The sequence below is a fragment of the Leopardus geoffroyi genome, chromosome B3, assembly GCF_018350155.1.
Source record: "Leopardus geoffroyi isolate Oge1 chromosome B3, O.geoffroyi_Oge1_pat1.0, whole genome shotgun sequence".
NCBI lineage: Eukaryota > Metazoa > Chordata > Mammalia > Carnivora > Felidae > Leopardus > Leopardus geoffroyi.
This window is the reverse complement of record NC_059337.1, coordinates 144258654-144282719: the sequence shown is the minus strand read 5'-3', so window position 1 is coordinate 144282719 and position 24066 is coordinate 144258654. Positions and strand designations below refer to the sequence as shown.

Below are 24066 nucleotides of genomic sequence, written 5' to 3'. Positions count from 1 at the left end.
ACACAAAATCTGCAGATCCACAGGCTGTCTATGTGTGCCACAGAAGTGGGCTCCCACACCCTCACCTCTCCCCAGTGTTCGCCAGCAGCCCTGCACAATCCCCACCTGAATTCCGAGGAAACCGTCCCTTTTCTGATATGAATCCAGTAAAACTCAAACACCAAAACTAGCATCGCTAATGGCATTAACAGACTAGATTTTCTAACTATGATAAACTAGTTAAAAGGAAGCACGAATAAAAATAAATCTGTAACCACATAAGGTATCATTGCTAAAAGCACTTAGTTATCTTTTCATTTTTTTCTACTACTATCAACATGACAAGCAGGAGAAAATTATTTGGGGGGCAATGGGTGTGAATTTTAGAATGCAGATATTCATTTATAACAAAAATACTAAAGCAAACAATTCAAAAACCACAGCAGCTGCTGGAAAAGCCATAATGTAGCCACAAGGAAAATTGGTGACTAAGGGCTTTGCTGATGTAAATGCATTTAAAGAGAGCTGCTTCCCTCAGGAAGCATGAGGAAAGGGTATTTCAAAGCCACCTAAAAGGTGATCAGATGTCATTTTATCTATGTGAAAGCTTTAAGGAGCTGATCGATCGTTATGCGCTCATTTCCTTCCTCTGATTAAAAAAAGCAACAACAAAAACAAAGCGACCAACATACCCACAACCACTCTTTTGTCCCCAAAGTGGACAGATGGCTGCAAGGCTCGGCCTGGCTCTACCCTCCCGGGGATGCTGGGTGTCCCAACGGGAGAGAAGACGTGGCCTCGCCTCCAGTGGGCCCTTCAGTTGGACCGCGCCTAAAGGCCACAGGAGCACGGACCCACCCAGTGTGACGGCCCTCGCCTTGCCTGAGAGGGAGCAAAGCGAAGACAAAAGGGTCTCACTACATGTCAGCAACGACAGAAGCCACGATGACAAGCACGGGTGGGGTTTTACGTCTCACACATCTTACCCGACAACAAAACATACTTGAAGATCCTCTGAAGTTACTACTCTCTGGATACACCCCTGAAATGATGAGAATTTCTAGAAAGACAAACAAGTCTGAGTTCATCATCACACACGAAGTGATACCATAACCACTAGCAGTAAAAAGCGAACCCCAGCCCTTCCAGGTGCTTCACAAGAGGCTGAATGCTCCCGGGGTGGGAGGTGGGGGGGGGCTCTGCTCCCCAGGAGCCTGTGTAGGGAAGGCACACTCCGCGGTCTGGGAGCTCAGCGGATGTGCCCCGTACGCCCAGCAGAGGCCCACAGGCACAGCGCGCACGCAGCGCCACAAAGAGAAACCCAGGAGCCGCGGAGACACCGCTCCCCCAGGGTGGCTGAAAAGGACCGGCGCTCCCTCTCTTCTGGGCTGAACAGGTATGGAGGCCGGGCCCTGTGGCGGGGCAGGGACACTGGCGGGGTGAAGGGAGGAGGGCTCACCTCTCTGATCAACTGGCCAGACTGGGAGGAGGCGGTCACGGACATCTCTGATGATGGAAGGTGTGAATCTAACAGTCTCACCTCATGAAAACAATAAAAACTACAAAGACGATGAGGTTGACAATGCGTGCTGGGAATTACAGGTGGCGCTTCCTGTCTTCTCTGCACCTCGATAAGCAAGCATTTAGAGTATTTTTCATTTTTTGAGTGAATGGGGGGGGGGGGATCACCTTTTAAGATATACTTGATTCCTAGATAGAAATTTTCATCTACTTTTAATGTCGGGTGGATTTCTAGACTCTAACTCCATTCCATCCATCCATCTACCCGTCCAAACATGTGTGATATTTTCGTGTGCCGAGAACCTGTGGGAAGGAGGCGAAGGTGGAATCGTCAGTACCGTGGCGTGCGCGTGAGTACACGTACGTGCAACGGGCAGCCGCGCGAAACACTCTGGTGAGCCGCACGCGGGACCAGCGTGATAAGCTGCTCTGCCGCACACACGCTCATCCTCTGCCTGGGTGGTCCTGGAAAGGGACTCTTTCCCCCTTTGAAACTGCTGGTATCTCACCTCCCAAGAGGCCCCTCCTTCCAACCCCGAGCGGAAGGTGCTCCCAGGACTCCCCTCTACCTGCAAAGTCTACTGAGCGCCCACCAAGGGCTCCCTCTCTGAGCCCTTTGCGAGTCATCTTGCCCTCACCACACCTCCAGGGGGGGGGTCTGTCCTTCCCGTCCTCCCTGTGAGGAGAGGTGAGGTCAACAGTGAGGCTCCAGGCTCCGTGTTCCCGGCCGCCGGGCCAACCCCAAGTTGTAGGGGAACACACCGACCGCTGAAAGCACTCCTCTGGAGGCAGCGTGACGGGGGCCAGGGTCTGGGAGGACACAGTCCCTGGCACTCTTCACCCTCACTACGCCTTCACCATAGAACTTTCATCTAATCTCAGGGACGTGAGGGCTATTTACAAGCCCAACTCCCGAATTTCTGCCTCTAGTTTTGGGCCCCAGGCCCACGTATCTAACACCTACAGGCCTTTGAAGCTTATTAAGTACAGACTGGGCCTCCGCTCCCCCAAACCTGCTCCTTCCCAAGCTTACCCGGCATACAGATGACAGCCAGACCCCTCCCCGTGCTCCCGCCTCGGAAGTCGGGCTCCAAGCAGCAGCCCCGGTAATCTTCCAACCCGCCCCCCACCCCCTGCCGGCCCTGTGCCCCTGCTTCACTCCGTGGGCTCGTGCGCCCCAGCCGGGAGCACACCTGGGCCCTGGCCTACGTGGCACAGCCCTGGGGTCTCGCCCTCCCCGGGCACCCTGGGAGCGGCTCTCCTGTGCCCAGTCTCTTTCCTCTGCCAGGGCCCCCACCTGCCCTGCCTCCCGCGGGGACGCTCTGTCTCCAGTTCTGTACCTAGAGCACAGCACCTCCCACCCGAGATGCTCTCCCCCGCCCCACTTACAGCGGTCTCCGGCTCCTCTCCCTCCTCCGGCCTCTCTCAGGCCTCTGCCTCCCCACACGTCATCACACGTCAGCACTTGACCTAAGTGTGCGTGAGGGGTGGCCGTAGGGCAGGCCCGGAGTGGGCACGCGGTAAGTAACCCAGGTCTGCCGATGGGACGGGACATGGCCACCGCTCTCGTTCAAAAACCCCAGCTCGCACCGGAACGGGTCCCGGCCTCCCGCTGGCTACGCTACCCTCATTCTCCCCAACCCAACCCAAGTGCTGGCAGGCGTTCTAAAGGACACATTTGACACGGGCACTCCCTTGATTAAAAGCCCGAAGCTACCCCTACAGCCTCCAGCGTCAGACCCACATTTCTCGGCGTGTCAGGACTTTGACCACCTGGTTCCGATTTCTCTGTTGGCTCCGACTCTCTGAGGCCCTCGGGCTGAGTTGGTCACGCCTGGTCACCCAGCACTCCTCGGCACACCAAGCTGTTTTCTCCAGCTGTGAAGGCCTCTCTCACACTTTCCCAATTTCTACGCTTCTTTCAAGACCCAGAAGAAGGGTCACCTTCTGGAAGTCTTCTAGACTTCCTCCATCGAACTTAACTTTTGCCTTATCTCAGGATACTTGATGCATGCTAAAGAATACGGTTAGCACATATCCCTTGGCACACGTCCCAGTACCCTGTCCGTCCACCTCACTAAACTGGCAGCTCCTAGGAGCACAAGGGTTTGCCTGTCTGGCCACCACACGCGGTGGGGCTTACAGTGTGTGACCAGGGAGCCCTCGTGGAAGTGATTTCCAGTTCCAACTCTAGCGTCAACTCGCTGCCTGCCTGGGACAACTCACTTACCTTCTCTTGGACTGTCCTTGTCTGTAAAGGGCAGCAGCTACCCGACTGACCGCGTGGAGGACAAACGTGAGCCGCCCCCAAACCTCTAAATCTTACACCATGGCCTCTGAGGGGACACGCCTCTGACGACCCTGCTCTTACACATCCTGACCGAAACCTGATGAGAATGGTATCCGCGCAGCCAAAGACCTTCCTTACTGTGAAAGCCAATCAAATCTCAGCCTCGAGCTATGAACGCCAAGTTGGCATTTAAGCACACACAGCCCAAGCATTCTCAACAGCCATTTTTCACATGAAACAGAAGACCAGTAGGGGAAAACTGAGGCTTCGGTCGCTGCGTGAGGCCCTCCGCTGTCCAGAGCAGGGGACGGATGCGGCCAGTGCCCTCAGGGCCCTGAGCCTCCCACCCCCCCCCGCCATGATGACACACAAGCCCTTCTTGTTCTCTCAGTGGCATCCTGTGCCATCGTCAGCCAGAGCATCCCCCGAGCTCGTTTACCAACAGCCCTTTAGGCGGCTGTAATCTCTCCCCCTTGTGTCCCCCACCCAGACACAAACCAAATTCAGTTTCTGGTGGCAGGTGCAGAGAAGGCCGGCTGCTCCCCGCCAATGGCCACCAAAAAAAAAAAAAAAACGGAACAAAAAATAAAACAACAACAACAAAACCATTCGGCTAGTAAGAGATCACTTCCCCAGGTACTATTAACAAAATACGTAGGTCAATAAAACCATTTTCTACTTAAGACTTTTAAAAACAGAGAATCGGAGTAAATACTGCTCTTCTACAGTTCTGCCAGTCCATATGGCAAGTCAAGTCCCGTCTCCAGCCAACTCAGATGAAACTAGAAGCGGAGATGGCGTGGTTCACGAGATCTCGCCGAATCCACTGGCAATGCCAGACAGAGACAGTGGGTGGGGACCGGCGGGGGTGGACAGCGGCATGCCGTGACAACTACAAAAGAATCCGAATTTTAACTGCAACTTTGCGTCAAATTGAATTATTCCTGCCCACAAAGAATTATTTCTTATAAACCAGAACCCATAATGCACTTCTGTTCCAAGTTAATGACAGCAAAACCAGGCAACAGTGCAAAACCACCTGTCCTTCCTGAGGGATCCCAGGTGACCTGACCCTTGCACATCAGGGTTGAGGGGACAAGTTAACGCTGCGGACCCGGGGCTTCTACGTCAGCAAGCCCACTGTATCTTTTCCATTTGCCGGGAGAGTCACACTGAAGAACACCGAATCTGCAATGGCAACTCTTGGGGCCAAAAGGCCACTCCGGTAGCTTTAACAAACAGAATCTATCTGGCAACTTCTATCTGCCATGTTTAACAGTTCTGACATGTTCCTGAACACACGGCTCCTTCCAGAGCACAACTGGAGATACTAGAAACCCAGCACATGCTGTAACACTGGCAAAAGCTGTGTCATGTGATCCAATTTTAAGTGCCAGGACTTCAAACTATGTCAAAGGTGATTTTACAGCAAATATTTTCAAGAGAAAAAAAACTACTCCTTAGCCAAACACGTGTCAAACACAGACACAAAAGGCTGGGCTACAATTTAAGCAGCCTAAGGAATTATTATCAGGTTCTTTGATCTGCATGAAATTTTCTGGTGATGTGAACAAGGTCTGGAGTTCTGTATTTTCTTATTTAAATGATAAAACACCAAGTATCAGCTTCGTCCCTGCCCCCATTATGAAAGAGTTTCAAAGCACCTGCTCTAGACACCTGAGCACGCTCCATAAAAAAAACGCATAAAACCGTTATCCCAAGGAAGAACAGGTAGAATTCAACGAGTTAATTCACCACGTTTGAAAGGGTAACACTAGGTGGGACGGCTGAAAGAGTGAGAAACGGGCTTGGCCCAATGTGGAAACGAAGGCCCACTGCCCTTGGTAAGAATGTGTAAATTCTTAAAGGGATTCTTAACGGCTAAGACAGGGTGCTACTTACTTCCTCATTAAATAGTTTGCTAGTTTCTTTTTTGATTGGATCTATAAGCTGGACTTGGCCTGCGGAAAAGCCCACTAGGAGAGAGACACTTTCTGCTGTGGCTGTTAGGTGGTTGAAGTCATGACAAGTAGGCTGTGTTCCTTTGTATATCCTTTTATCTATTGGTTTACTCAAGTCAGCAGCCTGGAGGAGAAAGAGAAAAATACATACGGTAAACAGCACATTGAGATGAGAAATCTAACAGTTACACTATCTTATACTCTATTATGATGTTCAATCTTAAAAACAAAGGTATTTAAAAAAATTTTTTTTCAGTTTTCAGCATTTTGTAAAAGCACTTTCACACACATTAGCCAATTTGATAACGTTAGACTCTTTACAACTATTACTTTCACAACTCATTCTTCTTCAAATCTCTTTAACAAAGACTCCTGGACTTCAGGAGGGAAAATCCTTGAGATGCTAAATTCAGATTTGTAAAATGCATTCATTCCAAGCATTTTCTAACAGAGTACCTCTAACCACATAAAAACTCAGCTTGCAAATAGATCTATAGCATCTAAATGCTCATTGGTGAGTTACCTGTAGCCCAGGGGTTCTCAAAGTGTGGTCCCCAGGCCAGCGGTGGCAGCAGCAGCATCACCTGGAAACTCAGAAATGCAAATTCTCAAGCCCCACCCCAGACCAAATGAATCAGAAACTAGAGGGGTGGGCCCAGCAAGCCTTCCAGGTGATTCCGATGCCCACTCAGATTTGAGAATCACTGCTGCAGCCAGTTATAAGCAAGAGCCTTCTTACTGGGTCACGGTCCCTCTTCTGTATTAGCTTTTGGGTTCCTTTCATTTATTGAGCCCACACTCGAGGTGCACGACACACATCGCCTTTTACCCTTACGATGATCATTCAGAGCAGAGAATACTGCCCCATTTTACAGATGAGAAAACAAGCTTAGGGAGGTTCGTAACTCAGCCACGGTCACCATACCCACCTAAGTTAAGTGGCTAGATGTAGAACCCTGGTCTGTTTGACCATAAAGGACATGGGAGGAACACACACCCAACACAGCCCAAAGTCAGAAGCAAATGACTTCTGACTTGGACCAAAAGTGATTTTTCATTGCACCTCCCCCTCAATCCCTAAAAGTACGACTTTTTTCCTTCACGAGAAATGCTCCACGCCATCTAATACGCTGGGTTGATATTGTGGAAATAAAGGACACCACCCTCCAGTCTTAGTTGAAAGTCACAGGCGCAGACAACTAGGTTGCTGAGTGTGTCCTCTGACACGACCACTCTGGCCCTGGGCACTGCTCTGGGGCCATTGGCCCTGGCTGTCTGCTGACCAACCCCTGTGCTAGGTTCTAAAGATTTCTTTCTTCCAAAGGGGCCTGTGCCACTGTGCTGAGTAGTCTAATGTTTCATTTTTTCAAATAACACACATAAATACTGAGTAGAAAGGAGGACCTCAAAATTATAGACATCTTTGAGCAAACTCGAAACCCCAACATCGGGAAGTCTGGACCGAGTGGAACAGGAACTCTAAGAGCACAGGGCAAAGGAACGAAGATACATGCCATGCGGACACTCTCCCAGCCTCACCTCAGTTAAAACGGAGATGAGAATCTCTACCAACCTCATGGGATTGTCTGGAGGATGAAATAAGAGAATATATACATGAAAGAGCCCTGAAAAGTGTAACATAAAGACACAAAACACAAGGAAGATCTGACTTTGCAGCAAGGAGGAAAAGGGGCCGGCAGGGCTGGGAGTCAGCATGGAGGTGGGCTGGCGGCCGCGCTCAGCAGAGGGCTGAGGGCTGCAGAAGCCCAGAAAGCCACCACCCCCCCAGACAGGGACAGGGTGCCTGTGGGAAGCCGCCCCCGGGCTGGACCCTAAAGGCAGGGAAAAAGCAGCTAGGCTAAGAGACCACAGCAAATCATTCCAGAGCAAAGGGGTATCAGCAAACGTCAGAAGTGCCGAAAACAGAAAGCGAAAAAACACTGGCAGCTAGTGACAAAAAACAAATCTGAAATAGGAACAATTAAGTTGTTACATGATCTCTATATCAGCAGGTATAACTCTTTGAGAATTTTTTTTTTTTTTTTTAGAGCTTGCTTTCGGAACTTCCCCCTTCAAGAATATATCTAAAATTATGCCCAAAACTATAAAAATCAGTTCAAAGGCAAGCCAAAAACTGACAGAGAAAACATACTACTGTTTAACGCTCATACATGAGCAAAAAGACACACGCTGGCTCTCAGGGACAACAGAGGAGGCGAAAGCTCTGGATCGGATGTTCCAAGTATCGTCACTAGTACAGAGTTAACCTTACAGATCCCTCACGGTAACCACATCAGCCTCAGTTCCTGGGAGACTTATTTTATACATCCCTGCCTCCCACCAAGGAACTCTACTGAAAAGATGTCATCTGGAATTAGATCATATGTGCACAAACGCCTCGAGTATTTTAAATGCCAACTGAAAGACTTCTACTCTTAAATGGTGTAAGTACTCCCCAAACGTCTTATTTACTAATTTGCTTAACAATTTTCTTCCTAGATCACTGCTTTCAAAGTGCACCAGTTTGTGAACAGTTTACTGGTCTGCAGTCAAGATTGAGCACAGAAATTAAGAATAAACATTTAGGGGCACCTGGGTGGCTCACTCGGTTGAGCATCCGACTTCGGCTCAGGTCATGATCTCACAGTTCGTGAGTTCGAGCCCCACGTCGGGCTCCGTGCTGACAGCTCAGAGCCTGGAGCCTGCTTCGGATTCTGTGTCTCCCTCTCTTTCTGCCCCTGCCCTGCTCATGCTCTGTCTCTTTCTGTCTTTCAAAAATAAATAAACATTAAAAACAATTTTTTTTTCAAAAAAAAGAACATTTAGAAACTTTTTATGGCAATCAGGGTAATTTTGTATCTGTCGACTCTAATAAAAAAATTAGAATTTATACTCTGCACATCTTTTTCAATTTTGTTTTCCAGTAATTTTGTTTTTATTTTTAGAAAAGTATCAGTTCCAATGGATTGGAAATTTTTAAAATTGGTCCTTCAACACTGGTGAAAGGCACTGTTCTAGAAGGCACAAAAGTAGACGTAGGCCCAAGAAACAGTCAGAACACCTCTTACCTGAGGTCACTCCCGTCCCCACCCCCCACGGCACCCATCATACTAGAACCAGAACAGCACAACCCGCCAGGCAACATGGCGCCTACCGCAAGCAGGGATTACCTCGGAGCCTCAAGTGACCGCTGGGCCTGTACCCACCCATAAGGATCCGCCACTGGGGCCTGAGCCCTCTGGAGCCCAACCCCAGAGCGAGGAAAGTCAGATTACCGGAACCTGCCTTCGTTCAAACCGTGCCACCATCTGGGACTCATCTTGTCCTTCTTCAGCCAATCCTCAAGTTCCCTTTTCCCACTGATGTGCTTACTGGTGGCCTATTTCTTCTTCCTCCTCTTCCCCTCTTCTTTGGGGATGGCGGGGCGGGGCGGGGGCGGGAAGGGCGGTGAGCTCACACACCTTTTTAGTAGTGGCAGTAACTACCTGAGTCGGCCACACCTCTTCTGCACAGGGTCATCAGTCCCTGACAGGTGGCTTCCCTGGCAGACGCAGTCTGGCAGAAGGAGAAAGAGCCCGGACTCTGGAGCCAGGCAGGCCTATGTTGAAACCTTGCCTCCCCTCTGGGCAGCCAGGAGGCCTGGGGCAAGGTGCTCCCTTCCTCTCCAAGAAGAAAGCCCCCTGACAACGGATCTGAGGCACAGAGCATGCGCACACAACTCAGCCGCTAGCCGCCTCTATGAATCTGCCCCTGCCAGGTCCCACCTCTCTGGTCAGACCCTTCAGGAGCTTCTCACCTTCCATCACACCAGAGTGTGGAAGGCCAGACACGACTTCCGCCTGCGGAACACTTCCTGGGCCCCGGCAGCCTCACATCACGTCTGTAGTCTCAGCCACCCCTCCGGGGGAGGGGGCAGGAACTGCTGCAGGAATATTCCGGCCCCAGGGCCTGGTGGGGCAGGTCTTGAGGGTGCTGCAGGCTCACGGCCCCTCTCTCTTGGCTTCGGGAGGCCGCCCCGCTGGTTGCAGCTGGGGAATTTCACCCAGTGGTCCAAGCCCCCCACCTCCAACAGGCTTCTTCCCAACTACCATTCTTTGGGTTGGCTCCTTCCTCCAAACTCTCAAGTACTTAATTTGTTCCACAGAATTTAGTATTTAATCACTTACACTATGGTGATTGGAAATACTTACACTATGGAAAACAGTATGGTTTCATGTCCATTATCATTGATTACAATAAAATTACAATTACAATAAAAATTATAATAAAAACTCCCTTAAGGAGAACTTCTTTATTAAGTGGTTACCACTGTATTATTCCATAAAATCAGTTTTTGTGTTGCAGCTTTCTGGCGACTTCTGCACAGATAAGTTATCGACACTTGAGATGTTTTTAATGTATCTGCATCCTAATCACTGCCAGTTACCTGAATTCTTAAACATGAACTTACAGTGCAACATAGTTAAAAAATCTTACCGATTTTAAGAATTAGATCACATTTGGTTACTCAGCCCCAACAGAGCATCCCGTCTGTCACAAATGCTCACTACCTGCATAAAAGTGCAACGATTTCACTTTTTTCAGGGGTAACATTAAATCCTACCCATGCTCACTCGTTTCTGCGCAAGGAGTCATTGATTACAAATAATTTGTCAGTGTCTCATTCTCAACAGGAAAGTTTTAAATGCTGGCTTAAGAATTCCTACTACAGACACGAGCTGGCCATCAAAATCCTCGATCAAGAAGTGCACACTAAAACGTCACGCTTCCCTTTCCAGTATCACAAAGGTCTGCAGAAGCAGCCCTTTTATTCCAGCTCACATCTGCACCCCAGACCCCCGCCCGGCCTGCTGGGGAACGCCCTGCAAAAGGAAAGCCCCCACAGGCTCAGCGGGCCTACTCGCCACTGTCAGGGTCCGGCACCCTGGCCCAGCCCTTAGAGGAACTCCGAGAAGGCATGTGGGCCTGCGCGGAGCCCCCTTCATGGCAACCTGCTACTTGACCCTCCTGAGCGCCCAGAAGCATTTTATGTGGTATGGAAAATATCTCCGAAAGACCGGTTTTGAAAAGCGCACGTCAGAATATTATTATACACGGGAAGGCGGCAGTGTTGCTAATCAAGGCGGGCTTTAATTTTCCTACAGTTTATATTCTCCCTCCCCATCTGAGAACCACCTCAGAGAGAATCAGTCCCACAGAACTTGCCAGAAGAGAGACCCTCCACCCATTTCTGCACATCCAACTCATCCCACACACTACGCCAGATTCATCTTCGTGAAGCCTTCGGTCACCCTCCCATTTCAAACCTCCGTGGCTCTGCCCCGGCGCTGGCTAAACCCCTTGGCCTGGCACCCACGGGCCTCGCTGCCGTGGCCTCATCACCCCCACGCCCTCCAGAGGTACGTGTTCACACGCTGCCTGTCCTCTTTACACCTTCTGGCCTTTCCTCACACCCCTTCCTTCGCTCAGAATACGTTCCCCGTGCACAGCGTCCATACAATCCTGCTCACGGCAGCCCCGATGTCCTGACCTCCTCATCTCACCTCTGGGGAGCACGCTTTCGCCTGACCTTCCCTGACCGCCATCACTACGGGCCACATTCATCGGCTGTAATGTTAACTGCATTCCATACACCGTGTAAGTCCAGCTCCTTTTAAAAGCAAAAAAAGTCAGGAGGCTGCTGAGTCACTGAAGGCCCAAATGAATTGGTCGAAAATAGCCAGAGCAGCCCCGGTGACACAAAGGTCTCCGTTACGCCATTTAAAAGTCAGAAGAGAACTGACACCATGCTTTCTATGATCATTCCTCTTGACCGCATCTCAGACAACCAAAACAGGAACCAGAGATGAACAAGGGACAACTTCCCAGGGCCACAAAGGATCACCTACTTGGAAAGAAGGAACATTTGGAGTCCTATCTCAAGACCTGGGATCCAAAACAAGCCAGATTACAGACTGTTCCAGTTCTCCTGGGGGGGTGGAGGCTTGGGGTCTCCAGGGTCTGCGGCTGGACCACACCTAGCTGGGCATCCTGGACGACACGTGGGGAAGTGGAGGAGCCCTCCGAGTCCCAGATGCGGATAAATGCAACTCCAGCCACTCAGAACTGAGGTAGATTCACTTTGTGAATAAAGCTCAAAGTACTCTTTAACCAAAGCGCTCTTCCCCACAGTGGAAAACACCCCGGGCTCTGACAGAAACACCACAGTGATTTTCAAACGTCCTCACTGCCCCCCTGCCCGGAAGCAGAAACAAAGGCTGATCGTGCGAAACCCCCACCCAATCCACCTTTCTCATGGTTTCTTCAGCTCAACAGCTACTCCCAAAATATCTGCATAATTGAGTGGTAGTTAAAGAGTTATCTAACACGGACTTAAAATATGTATCAGGGCAGTAAGAAGTCAACCAGGTTTGGGATCTCTTCTCCCAACAGGAGGAAAATGTCAATCATCTGTACAGTTTGTGTTTCAAAAAGGACAGAAACTTATCTGCCTCCTTCACCGCTCTATCTCCAACACCTAATAGAGGGCGTGGCGTGTAAACGGTATCATTAATATTTACTGCAGAAATGAAACAATTCTAAAAGCGGAAGGAAAAACTTCCACAGCCAGAAGTACATAAAAGCAAATATGTGGGGGTGCCTGGGTGGCTCAGTCGGTTAAGCATCCGACTTCGGCTCAGGTCACGGTCTCACGGTTTACAGGTTCGAGCCCCACACTGGGCTCTCTGCTGTCAGCGCGGAGCCTGCTGTGGATTCTCTGTCCCCTCCTCTCTCTGCCCCTCCCCAGCATGCCCGGTCTCTCTCAAAAATAAACAAACACTTAGGGGAGGTAAAAAAAAAAAAAAAAAAAAAAAAAAAAGCAAATGTGTGGTCTGCTGCTGACCAAACTCCCAACCAACAACTAACGTCTTCTTGGGTGCCCGTCTGTGAAAGAAAACAATCTCCGTGAGCAAATATCAGTACGTCACTGTCCGGCTTACAAAGCACCTCTGCGCATCGGTTCTTTTGGCCCTCCTTACGCATCTGTGTGCCGGGGACTCCTGCCCCTGCATTTTATAAGGAGGCAAACAGAATCTGCAGTCGAGACGAGGCGGAGTCCAGCCCCTGTGCTCCCGCGCCACGGGGCGCCGACGGGCAGCTGACGAGGCACCGTCTGAGGCCGCACCTAGATCTGCAACCCCATCACTCGCCCGGGTGGGAATCAGACACCCCAGCCTTGATCGGTGTGGCCCAGACTCCAGGGCTCCCTTCTCAGTGCATCCACCCCGCAGGGCTGTTTCGTTCACAGGAGGCAACAGGCTAGAGTTGCGCCTGGCACTTCAAACGCACTTGAGAAAAGTTAGCTCTCTTTTCAACTCCCGTTTCTCCTTGTGCGTATGTGAGGATTTGCTGCCGACCACAGACAGGCTTTGAAAACCCTCATCGTCCACTAATATACCTTCAAAGAAGTATACAGAAGGAAAACAGGGTTCTTTCTGCCCTAAATTTCCTGGACAAAGACAACAGGAGAAGCCAAGTTTAGGGCATGGTCTCCTTTCTATGGAATTTCCCCCAACAAGACAGCACCTTCCCTTTCATAGCTTCTGTGCCTCCTTCCTCCTCTAACAGCACATGCCCACGTGACGTCCGACCCCTCCCCATTACTAAAAACAAACAAAATGCCGGGTGACACCTGCTAGCAGGCTTCCGCTGGGCTCTGACCCTGGAAGGGGCGCCCAGAGCCCCCACCTCAGACCTGCCCTGTGGGCACGGCCACGGCCATGGCCACGGCCGGGCCGGAGAACGTGGAGGGAGAGAGCCGGGAAGGCCAGTGAGCCGGACGTCCTCAGAATACAGGCAAATGAGGCGTAAAAGGTGAGGGGCACCACCCTTACGTCATTCCAGAATGGGAAGAGTCGCCCACTCACAAAACGCACAAGATACGTTCACTGAATTTTCACAGCGACAATCTGTGGCGCGGCTTCCCCGTCTCCAGAGAAACGCTTCCCACAGGGGCAGGGAAGGCTCCCTCTCCGGAGGGAGGTCAGCGGAGCAGGGCGCAGGGCGCAGGGCGGGGCAGGGGTGCCTCGGGGAGGAAGCAGGACGGGATTACTCGGCGCATCTTCTCCCCTGGCCCGGCACTGCCGCCAAGGACCTGCTGAAGCAAGCGTCTGTTGCCATCCCGTGTCATTTTCCCCGAGGCAGCCTGTCACCCGAAAACCGACTCCCCTACCCTCGGATGATTTCTCAAAGATGAACTGAACAAGCCGCCGAACCACCACATCTTCGCCAACTCTCCAAGTTCTCGAGCCGAACACCACGCTCAGGTCAAGGCTCTTCCGCGGTGTGAGATTCTACAAATGGCTGCCGCCGCTTAGGCCAATGGAACACGGGTTTCTTCGTTAAAGAAAAACCACGAATCGACATCAGCTGAATTCAGTTTGCCCACATTCTAACACCAGATCTCATCACATTAAAATGCTGACATACACAAATGGCCTATTTTTTATTAAACCCTTCTGTTAAATATGCACAAAATATGCACTCCTATTCCTGAGGGAATACCAACACCTCAAATGGAAGAAAAGGCAAAGTGTTTTATTTCTGCAAAAGACACTCACTTCAAATTCTCAGAAAATACTTTTTTTTTTTTTTTTTTTTTTAAGTTTCCCCTTAAAGGGGCTTGGCGGGGAATCCTTGGACCTAAAAGCGTTGCGACACTAGTAAACTGCAGGCCACTCGGAGGCAGTGAGCACTTCCTATGTGCTGCTCAACGACTGCCGCGCTATCTTCCTAACACCGAGGCCATCCACGAGCTTGTGGTGCTTGGCACGGCACCAAGAGGATTTTTAAATTTTCCGATTCAGGTTGCTTTGTAACCTAAGCAGCAATCTGCAGAGGAACTCCTATTCTAAGTCAGAAATACCCGAAATCCCCAACTGTCTAGAGGCCCTGCAACCTTCCAGCTCCCATTTCCTCATCCTACTGAGACACTGAGGCCCAAGGAAGGGTGGTGGTCTGCCCGACGTTTCCCAGAGCGTAGAACTGTGCTTTTAGCCCCAAACTGCTATTTTTCCAATCACCCAATCTCAGTTGGAACAATGAACTACTGAATCTGTAACAGACGAATTTTTCTTTTAATTGGCACCGATGTGCTCTAGTAATTATATATCAAATGACAGCACTCTGGAGCCAGTACGATGCCGTGTTTCCAAACAGAAAGCAAGAAAGCGAAAGAGAATGAACAAACACTAAACTTCTCTTACACCGTGGAGGTGAGCCGCTAAAAGCCATGGCCAAAATATTCTATTTGGCCTCTGTGATTCAAAGACTTTGTCTCTAATCAGCCAGAGCTCAGCTGAAGGGAGTAGCCTCAGATCAGTGGAGCAGGGGAGAGCTGACCTGCTCTCAACACCAGCACCAGGAAAAGTTCCAACCTCTCCTTCATCTACAGTTTTACAGCATCACCGGAACTACGCGCTCGGCACTTGTGCTCAGTCACTTGTCATGGATGTCTTATCTCCCCAGCTAATGCAAAGCTTTGAGGGCGTAACTGTCTCATAGGCCACCTCAGTAACAGCCACTCAGACGTTTCTGATGGTTTTTCCCTGCCAGATTAGAAAAAGCCTCTCCAGGCACCTGGAATGTACCATTGGCCAAGCCGCGCAACAGCAGCCCGTTTCAAGACGTGGACCAGCAAAACTGGCACCTACAGGAACGTGGAGAGGCTGGCCCCCCCTCGCCACTGCAGGAGCATAAGCTGGCAGAGCCTTTATGCAGGGCAACTTGGCAACACGTAGCAAATGCCTCCCTTCCTCTAACCACAAACTGAGCTCCTAGGAATGCATCCTTAGCCTATCTTTCAAGTACAGAATATGTAGTAGCCCCAACTGGCCCAACATAAATGTCCATCTATAGGAGGCTAGATAAAGAGCGGGCTAACCGTGGAATGCTACTACACTGAGAACAAATGTGGATAAACCTCAAAAAATATATTAAATGAAGCCAAATATAAATGAAGCATATAATAATTCCATTTATATAAAGTTCAAGAATAAGGAAAACTAATCTGCGATGCTAGAAGTGAGAACAGTGGGTACCCTTGAAGAGCGTGGGGAAGGGGCCATAGGGCTGGTTGGCCAGGAATGCTGTTCCTTCAATCTGGGATTGATTCTGCTTTGTAACAAATTAACACAGCTTTACACTTAACACACTTCTTTCTTTATGCTATTCCTGAATTAAGAAATTTTAATGAGCAAACACATGTACAAAGACTGCCAGTTCAACTCTGTTTACACTGAAACATTATTAACATCTTGTGTGTTCCAAAAAGGAAATTGGTAAATATGTCATGTAGCCATTTAAAGTGAAGATATTTACTTACTAGCAAAGAAGGATGTTATATGCTTTATTAAGTGGAAAAATGAAACAATAAAAAATAGGATTCTAAAGACAAAAAAAAATTGCAAAGACATCTTAAAATCGTATTCATACTGTAATCACACTGTTAGTAATAACAGTATATCGTTATTTTGAATATACCTTGTAGAAGCAAGCCGATTATGTGAATGTCATTAGGAGCTGAGACTTTGCACATAAGAGGCATAAATGTAAAATCGTTCATCTTAAATTTGACTAGAAGGAGCACCCGAGTGGCTCAGTCGGTTAAGCATCCAACTTCGGCTTAGGTCATGATCTCGCAATTTTTTAGTTCAAGCCCAGTGTCGGGCTCTGTGCTGACAGCTCAGAGCCTGGAGCCTGCTTCGGATTCTGTGTCTCCTTCTCTCTCTGCCCCCTCCCCTCCCCTCACCCTCGCCCTCTCCCTCTCTCAAAAATGAATAAACCTTTTCAAAAAATTGACTAGGAAAGACCAATAGAAAACCGTGTGTGTGTGTTTTCTTTAAAAAAAAAAAAAAAAAAAAAAAGGCATTTTCTAGCTGTGTGCAATAAAAGGGTATAGATGCAATGACCAAATAGCAACTTCTGGTGCCTAGACTCTGCCTCGAACAGTATTTGCCACTTAAAGTCACCAAGGCTCCTAGAACCTGATACCAGGTATGGGGCAAAAAATGAATGTGGAACATCTTTTTGTACCTCTGGGCAAGAAAGCTATCAAAGACTACAAAAGCTGGGCCCAAAAGACTTAGGGGGCAAGGCAGAGGGGCTACCATTACACAAAGACGGGACGGTTCAAACATCAAAATGAGGGGTACCCGGCTGGCTGAGTCGGTAGAACATGTGACCCTTGATCCTGGGGTTGTAAGTTTGAACCCCACATTGGTTGGAGATTACTTTAAAAAAAATACATCAAAATAATACTACAGAATTTTCATGGAATAAAGTAAGAATCTGAGTTTATACTGATATCAATAAATGGAGAAAAGAAAGCTCTTCCTTAGATTAGACTAACACCTAACAAACGTAGGAGGAAAGAATAATGGAGTCTGAAAATCACCATTTACGACTATTATAGTAACACAATAACAAGTGGTTCAGCCAAAATCAATGAATGCTACAACTAGTGGATAAAGGTTTAATGAGAAACAGGATACTTACATAGTCTCAAAGTGTCCCCTCACAAATTACCTCTCAATTACAAAGAGAAAAATGGAACTTTACAACAGATTAATTTAGTAAATACAGCTTTAATCAGGTTAACATTAATTTGCCCACTAATACTGGGGCAAATCAGCATCATGTGCCTCTTGACATGCTGCCCTGGGATGAGCACAACAACATCAGTTCTGTGGTATTTCTCCCCAAAATGCAGCCCATGAATCTAATCATGAAAAAAAAAAAAAAAATCAGACAAATCCAAACTGAGAGGGATTCTACAAAATAACTGAACTCTTAAAAATGTCAAGATCATGGTAACAAAGAAAAGGCTAAGGAACAGGTCCAGACTAAACAAGACTAAAGAGCTTGCGACTAACTGCTGTGTGTGAACTTGGACGGGACCCCAGCCAGGAAAAAATGACTTTTAAAAGACAGCACTAGGGTGGGGCGCCTGGGTGGCTCAGTCGGTTAAGCACCAGACCAGCTCAGGTCATGATCTCACGGTTTGTGGGTTCGAGCCCCACATCAGGCTCTGTGCTGACAGCTCGGAGCCTGGAGCCTGCTTCGAATTCTGTGTCTCCCTCTCTCTCTCTACCCCTCCCCTGCTTGTGCTCTGTGTGTGTCTCTCTCTCTCAGAAGTAAACAAACATTTAAAAAAAAAACATTTTTTTTTTTTAAAAACAGCACTAGGGTAACTGGTGAAAAAAAATTTAATGTTTATTTATTTTGAAAGAGAGTGTGCATATTGATGCGAGCAGAGGAGGGATAGAGAGAGGCAGGGAGAGAGAGAAAGTGGGGCGGGGGGGGGCGGGGAGACAGAGAGGGAGGGAGGGAGAGGGGGGGAGGGGAAGGGGGAATCCCAAGCAGGCTCCATGCTGCCAGTGCAGAGCCTGATACGGGACTCAAACTCACGAACCATGAGATCATGACCTGAGGGGAAACCAAGAGTCACATGCATAACCAACTGAGCCACCCAGGTGCCCCCGTAACTGGTGAAATTTTAATGTGAACTGTTGATTAGATAAGAGGAATGCATCAATGTTATATTCCTGATTTTGATAAATGTACTATGGTTATGTGAGTGACAATTCTTGTTCTGGGGATAGAAATGGACACAATGTCTACAAGCCAGTCTCAAATGATATATATTTTACATACACAGAGGGGCAGGGGAGAGAGGGAGGGGAGCATACAAATGATAAAACAAATGGGCAAATTTTAAACAATTAGTCAGTCTGGGTGACAGGCATATAGCAGTTCTTTGCACTGTTCTTGTCACTTTTCTGTAAGTGTGAAATTATAGCAACGTAATTTTTACAAAAGAGAGACTTAAGAGGTATGTATACTAAATGTAATGTGTGGTCCTTGTTTGGAAATATAGGTGAGTAAGCCAACTAAAAACATCTTTTTGTGGTAGTGGTCACATGAATCTACACATGGGATACGACGGCACAGAAGCAACCAACCACACACACACACAGACACACACACACACTCACGATAGTGCATCTGAAACTGGTGAAATCCAAACGAGCTCTGAGGACTACACCAACGGCGACTTCCTGATACTGATATGTACTACAGCTACGCAGAATATTACCCCTGAGGAAAACTGGATGAAGGGTACATGAGACCTCCATGCATAGTTCTTGCAACTTCCTGTGAATATAGAATCATTTCAAATTAAAAAATTAAAAAAAAATTAATAAAAAGATCCTTATGAATCAAGAAACCGTAAAGAATATTTATGAATCTGTCAAAGAACAGACTATATTCAAATGTAAATTTTTAACGTGTAAAAAAGTAGTTTCATTTCTCAGAACAGTCCACGTATCATAGAAAAAATACAGAAGACACGATGCTTGGAATTTGCTTTAAAATAATGCAGTAAAGCAGGAGCCTGGGTGGCTCAGTCAGCGGAGCATCTGACTGGCTACGGTCATGATCTCAAGGGCTGTGAGTTCGAGCCCAGCATCGAGTTTACCACCGTCAGCACAGAGCCCGCTTCTGATCCTCCGTTCCCCACTCTCTGCCCCTCCCCTGCTCGCTCTTTCTCAAAAACAAATGAGTATTTTTTAAAAAGTAATGCAGTAAGGGCAACAGAATCGATTAAGTGAGACTAGTCATATGCTGACAAATGGCACAGCTGGGAGGCAGGTGTACGGAAGTTCATTATACCATCCTCCCGACTTTTGTGTAAGTTTGAAATTTTTCATAATTAAAAAAGTAGGATTCCTTTTAGAATACACATTTATCTGTGTACAGTTGCAAAGAAAGCAATTCAAATAGATACTCATCAAACTATGAAACGTGGTTATTAAAAGGTTAGGGGTAGTATTTAGGTGATACCTTTTTGCCTATCTTGATTTCTAACTTTTCATCAATAATTATATATTACTTGTGCAATTTCTTAAATAGAAAAAGGAAACAAACCCACAGGCCAAAAAAACCACTAAAACTTTCAAAATTATTTTAAGTGGCTTAAAAGCATGTCATGGCCTAGTGCAGGGTCACAGAAAAATATGTGCCTTTGTGAATAGTAAAATTCACCATAAAAGAAATCTTACTGTGACACCAAGTAAATGCATGAATGGGATGATATATCACCAACAGGTGATGATATATTTTGAACTAGGCAAATCATAAGTTTCACGCCAGTTGGGAACGCTGGAATATGTTATTAATGTTTCTGTGGCACCAATGATGTCACTCAATGAAATGAGAAAGGACAGGAAAATTCTTTAAAGGAGCCAATCATTCAGAGGACAAATAAGCAGGCCATGGCTGGTTCTACTGTTTCACTCTTCGAATAGTACTGCAGTGTTAGAAGGGCTCACTGTGCGCTCCTAATTTGCTACAGTGGCAAATAAAGTAACTTTTCCCAGAGGCTTCTTTGGGAAATCCAATCTGTTCCAAGTCTATCTCCTAACTTTTTCCCTACTGTAGATTCATAATTGAGTCCCCATCTTTCTCACAAGAATTGAACTGAGAACTCATCATCAATCCCAAGCTCTTCTAAAGATTCTAGGAAAACCCAATCCTAAATTATCCTCAATCCAGAAGAAATAGCTGAAAGAGTAACTCAGTGGAATTTGCTTTTCTGCATTCAGTAATATTTTAGCACTTAAAAGCTAAAATCTCTGAGGCCTGAAATAAAACTGGTAGGCTCAATAGGGACAGTATCGTATGCATAGTCTCAAAGGGGACAGCAGTGTATTTTAAATGTGGGTTAGCAGGCCAACCAGCTTGGAACTGATTAAGTGCCACAGTGAGGGCAGAAATCAACCATAACCCGAAAGTTAACGTTTGGCAACAACTGCACTTTTGCTTCACTCCATTTGTCATTCATTATCTCATATAATCAAATACATAATTAAAAATGTGCAACTATTAGGGACGCCTGGGTGGCTCGGTCGGCTGAAGGTCCGACTTCGGCTCAAGTCATGATCTCGAGGTCCGTGAGTTCGAGTCCTGCATCAAGCTCTGTGCTGACAGCTCAGAGCCTGGAGCCTCTTCAGATTCTGTGTCACCCTCCCTCTCTGCCCCTCCCCAGCTTGCGGTCTCTCTCAAAAATAAATAAACATTAAAAAAAATTTTAATGTGCAATATTAGCTTTAAAAATTAAATATAAAGCTATTCACAAAGAAATGGATTGCTTATGGATTGAAGCAATCCATTTCCCAGTGTGCGTAATTTTGTAATAGATCTCCATATACAGCGGTCTCATATGAATGTTGGTTAACGTTCAGTCTCATATTCATGGAATCAGAGGACAGAGATAAAAGTGGAGCTTTTAAAAAAGCCACATTTGCTCTCAAGATGTTGCAGCTTAAGGGGCACCTGGGTGACTCAGCTGGTTAAGGGTCCGACTTCGGCTCAGGTTATGATCTCACAGTTCAGGAGTGCTGACAGCTCAGAGCCTGGAACCTGGTTCAGATTCTGTGTCCCTCTCTCTCTGCTCCTCTCTCTCTCAAAAATGACTAAACATTAAAAAAAAAAAAAAAATTGTAATAAGTTAAAAAAAGGATGCTGCAACTTAAAACCAAAGATGTAAACTGCCTAAAATCATAAATCAATTCACCCAGCAGCTACACTTGGAGCTCTGGTCCTATTGGCTGTAAGTGGGCTATACCCAGTAAACTCAGGGAAAGCACAGGGTAACCTAACCCAATGCCCTCACTTCTGTCTCCTCTCCTTTCACCTGTGGCATTCCTGCTTCTACATCAAACAGTAACTAGCTGTCAGAACTTGAAATTCTATTATTTATAACACAGAGTAGAGAAATACAGAAGACTCTGCAAAGCTCACGAAGCTTAGCATAAACCCAATGACGCTCATTTAGCTGGCGCAAAGCTCACAGGTAAGTTCGGACCACTGCCAGCCTTCTCTTGGCTAAGAAGGGAATAGCTTGCTTCTTGATAATTCACGGTTTCAAGCTGGCCGTGTCCTGAGCAACCAAGGCCAAAGCCCACTACCACAGCTCCTTCCAAACTTCCTGTCTGCCTTCCGGAAAGTCTTCCCTCTGCAGCAGAGTCAAATGCCCAATGAGAAAAGCTCTGGCCAGCAGGGACGCACGCCAACACAGAAAGGATGGCGGGACAGGCGGGAGCCCTAAGCGAGGCTGCAGATGCTGACAGCCAAAGAAACGCTCGCCCGCAGCTCAGCCTGACGGCGCGTGTGGTCACAACGAAGGCTGAGGCTCCGAACACCAGCAGGTTCTATGAGCAGCACCTGCAGCTACAGACCAAAAGACAGTCTCTCGGGTGGTATGGAGAGATCTCTGACCTCTCTTCCACGTAGAGTACTTCGACCATGTGTGTCTTTAAATTTAAAGAGACACAGAACAACGTAACACCCATTTCCAAGTGTCTTATTGTCTACAGCAAGTCCAAGTGCTTGTACTGTTCTCACAAGTCCTTGGACCTCAAGCCACATGCATGAAGGTCAGGCAGCAAGAAACCATGGCCGACCCAGGGCCCCAAAGGAGGAGGAGCATGGCAAAGCACAGAGAGCCAGCCAGGCAGGGCCTGTCCCCGGACAAGACGAGGCTGGGAAAGGCACTATGAGGCTGCTGTTCAGGCCCCACAGTGTCCCAGGCCAGAAGGCCACCTGCCATCATTTTAGGACACGTTCTGCCTGAGTCCCCGGCAAACACCTCAATTAATTAACATTTTTAAAGGACCTGAGTTATTTCTCTGTGAGAGCTCACACGTCAATCCCATCGTCCACATAGTCCTAACCTGGAAAAACAAAAACATGGAACAGTCCACCATTTCAAAGTGCAGAGTAAAACATTTTAGAGAAAAATCTGGTTGGAAACCTACATTACATCCTGAAGAGCAGTTAAGAGCACAGACTGTGGAGCTAAGACGGCTGGGTCAGACTCAGCTCCTGCTGTTCCCAGCCCTATGAGCTCGGACTAGTTATTTGCCTCTCCACACTACTGTTTCCACAAAATGGGAAAATAAGGGCAACAAAAGAGTTCCACCACGTATAGAGGGCTAAGGAGTTAAAATGTGTAAGTGGTTAGAGTGGCAACACAAAGTGCTCATGTAAGTACGAGCTAAGTAAGTAACATCAATTTACATCTGCTAAATGCAATCAAACAATAATAGTGAGTTAGCAAGGAAACAAGCGTTTGATTCCTCATAGGCATTTTATTTTTTTAATGCTTATTTTTTTAATGTTCATTTTTGAGAGAGAGAGACAAAGCATGAGCAGGGAGGGGCAGAGAGAGAGGGAGACACAGAATCTGAAAGCAGGCTCCAGGCTCTGAGATGTCGGCACAGAGCCCGACGTGGGGCTGGAATCCGTGAACCACGAGATCATGACCTGCTCTGAAGTCAGACGCTCAACCAACTGAGACACCCAGACGCCCCATAATGTTTATTTATTTATTTTTGACAAAGAGTCAGAGGAGCACAAGCAGGGTAGGAGGGAGAGAGAGAATCCCAAGCAGGCTCCACACTGTCAGTGCAGAGTGAAGCAGGGCTCAAACTCCCCAAAAGGGAGATCGTGACCTGAGCAGTGACCAAGTATCGGCTGCTCAGCCGACTGAGCCACCCAGGCGTCCCTGATTCCTCATATCTTTAAAGATAAAGGTATTTTCCTATTTAGTTGCCTGTCCAAAAATGTGTGTCAGTGTTGGGGGTGAGAAGTGGAGGAGGTCAGAGAGGTAAAAAAGAGCACAGAGAACCTAAATGACAAGCCCTGTCCCTTCACCAGAAATGACAACTGTGCCCTGGGTCAAGAAGTGCTCACTCTGATAACCTGTTCACTTTCATACACGGCTGGACCAAAGCAGAGCCAGCAAAATTACATTTTTCAGTCCATTAAGATTTTACCAAAATTCAGTGCAACATAATTTTTGAAAGTTGTAAAAATTAAGTTCAGAGGCCAGAACTGTGTGGTACCTCAATGAAAGTACAAGTTAATTTCTGACACAAAACGACAAGTGGCACATTACAATGTGATGGTCAGGTACGTGAATATGTACAGCCTGGACTATGACGTCAAAGGCTCTCTCACCTGCTTCTCTGACAGACAGTAAGCGAATGAATGTTAGAAAAAGGAAATAAAATGCTTCCCTTTAAAACAAAAAAGCTGGGGGGCGCCTGGGTGGCGCAGTCGGTTAAGCGTCCGACTTCAGCCAGGTCACGATCTCGCGGTCCGTGAGTTCGAGCCCCGCGTCGGGCTCTGGGCTGATGGCTCAGAGCCTGGAGCCTGTTTCTGATTCTGTGTCTCCCTCTCTCTCTGCCCCTCCCCCGTTCATGCTCTGTC

At 47.7% G+C, this 24066-nt stretch overlaps 1 protein-coding gene across 17 annotated transcripts in view; it reads right to left on the bottom strand.

Annotated features, from left to right (window-relative positions):
* Positions 1 to 24066, bottom strand: part of WDR20 (WD repeat domain 20) — a 65916-nt gene that overhangs the window by 17381 nt on the left and 24469 nt on the right. For 4 of the 17 annotated variants that reach the window (XR_006705365.1, XM_045452141.1, XM_045452142.1 and 1 more), the window contains exon 2: positions 5693 to 5875. The exons of 4 other annotated variants lie outside the window; for them this stretch is intronic. Coding sequence is in view for 6 of the 13 variants with exons in the window: in XM_045452141.1 (XP_045308097.1) it covers positions 5693 to 5875 (183 nt within the window). In the remaining 7 variants the exon portion in view is untranslated. Of the gene's footprint in view, positions 1 to 1438; positions 1634 to 1668; positions 1804 to 5692; positions 5876 to 6274; positions 6330 to 7290; positions 7338 to 13625; positions 13886 to 24066 lie in introns of those variants that run through there. 9 more of the 17 variants (XR_006705366.1, XM_045452134.1, XM_045452140.1 and 6 more) reach the window with 9 other exon arrangements.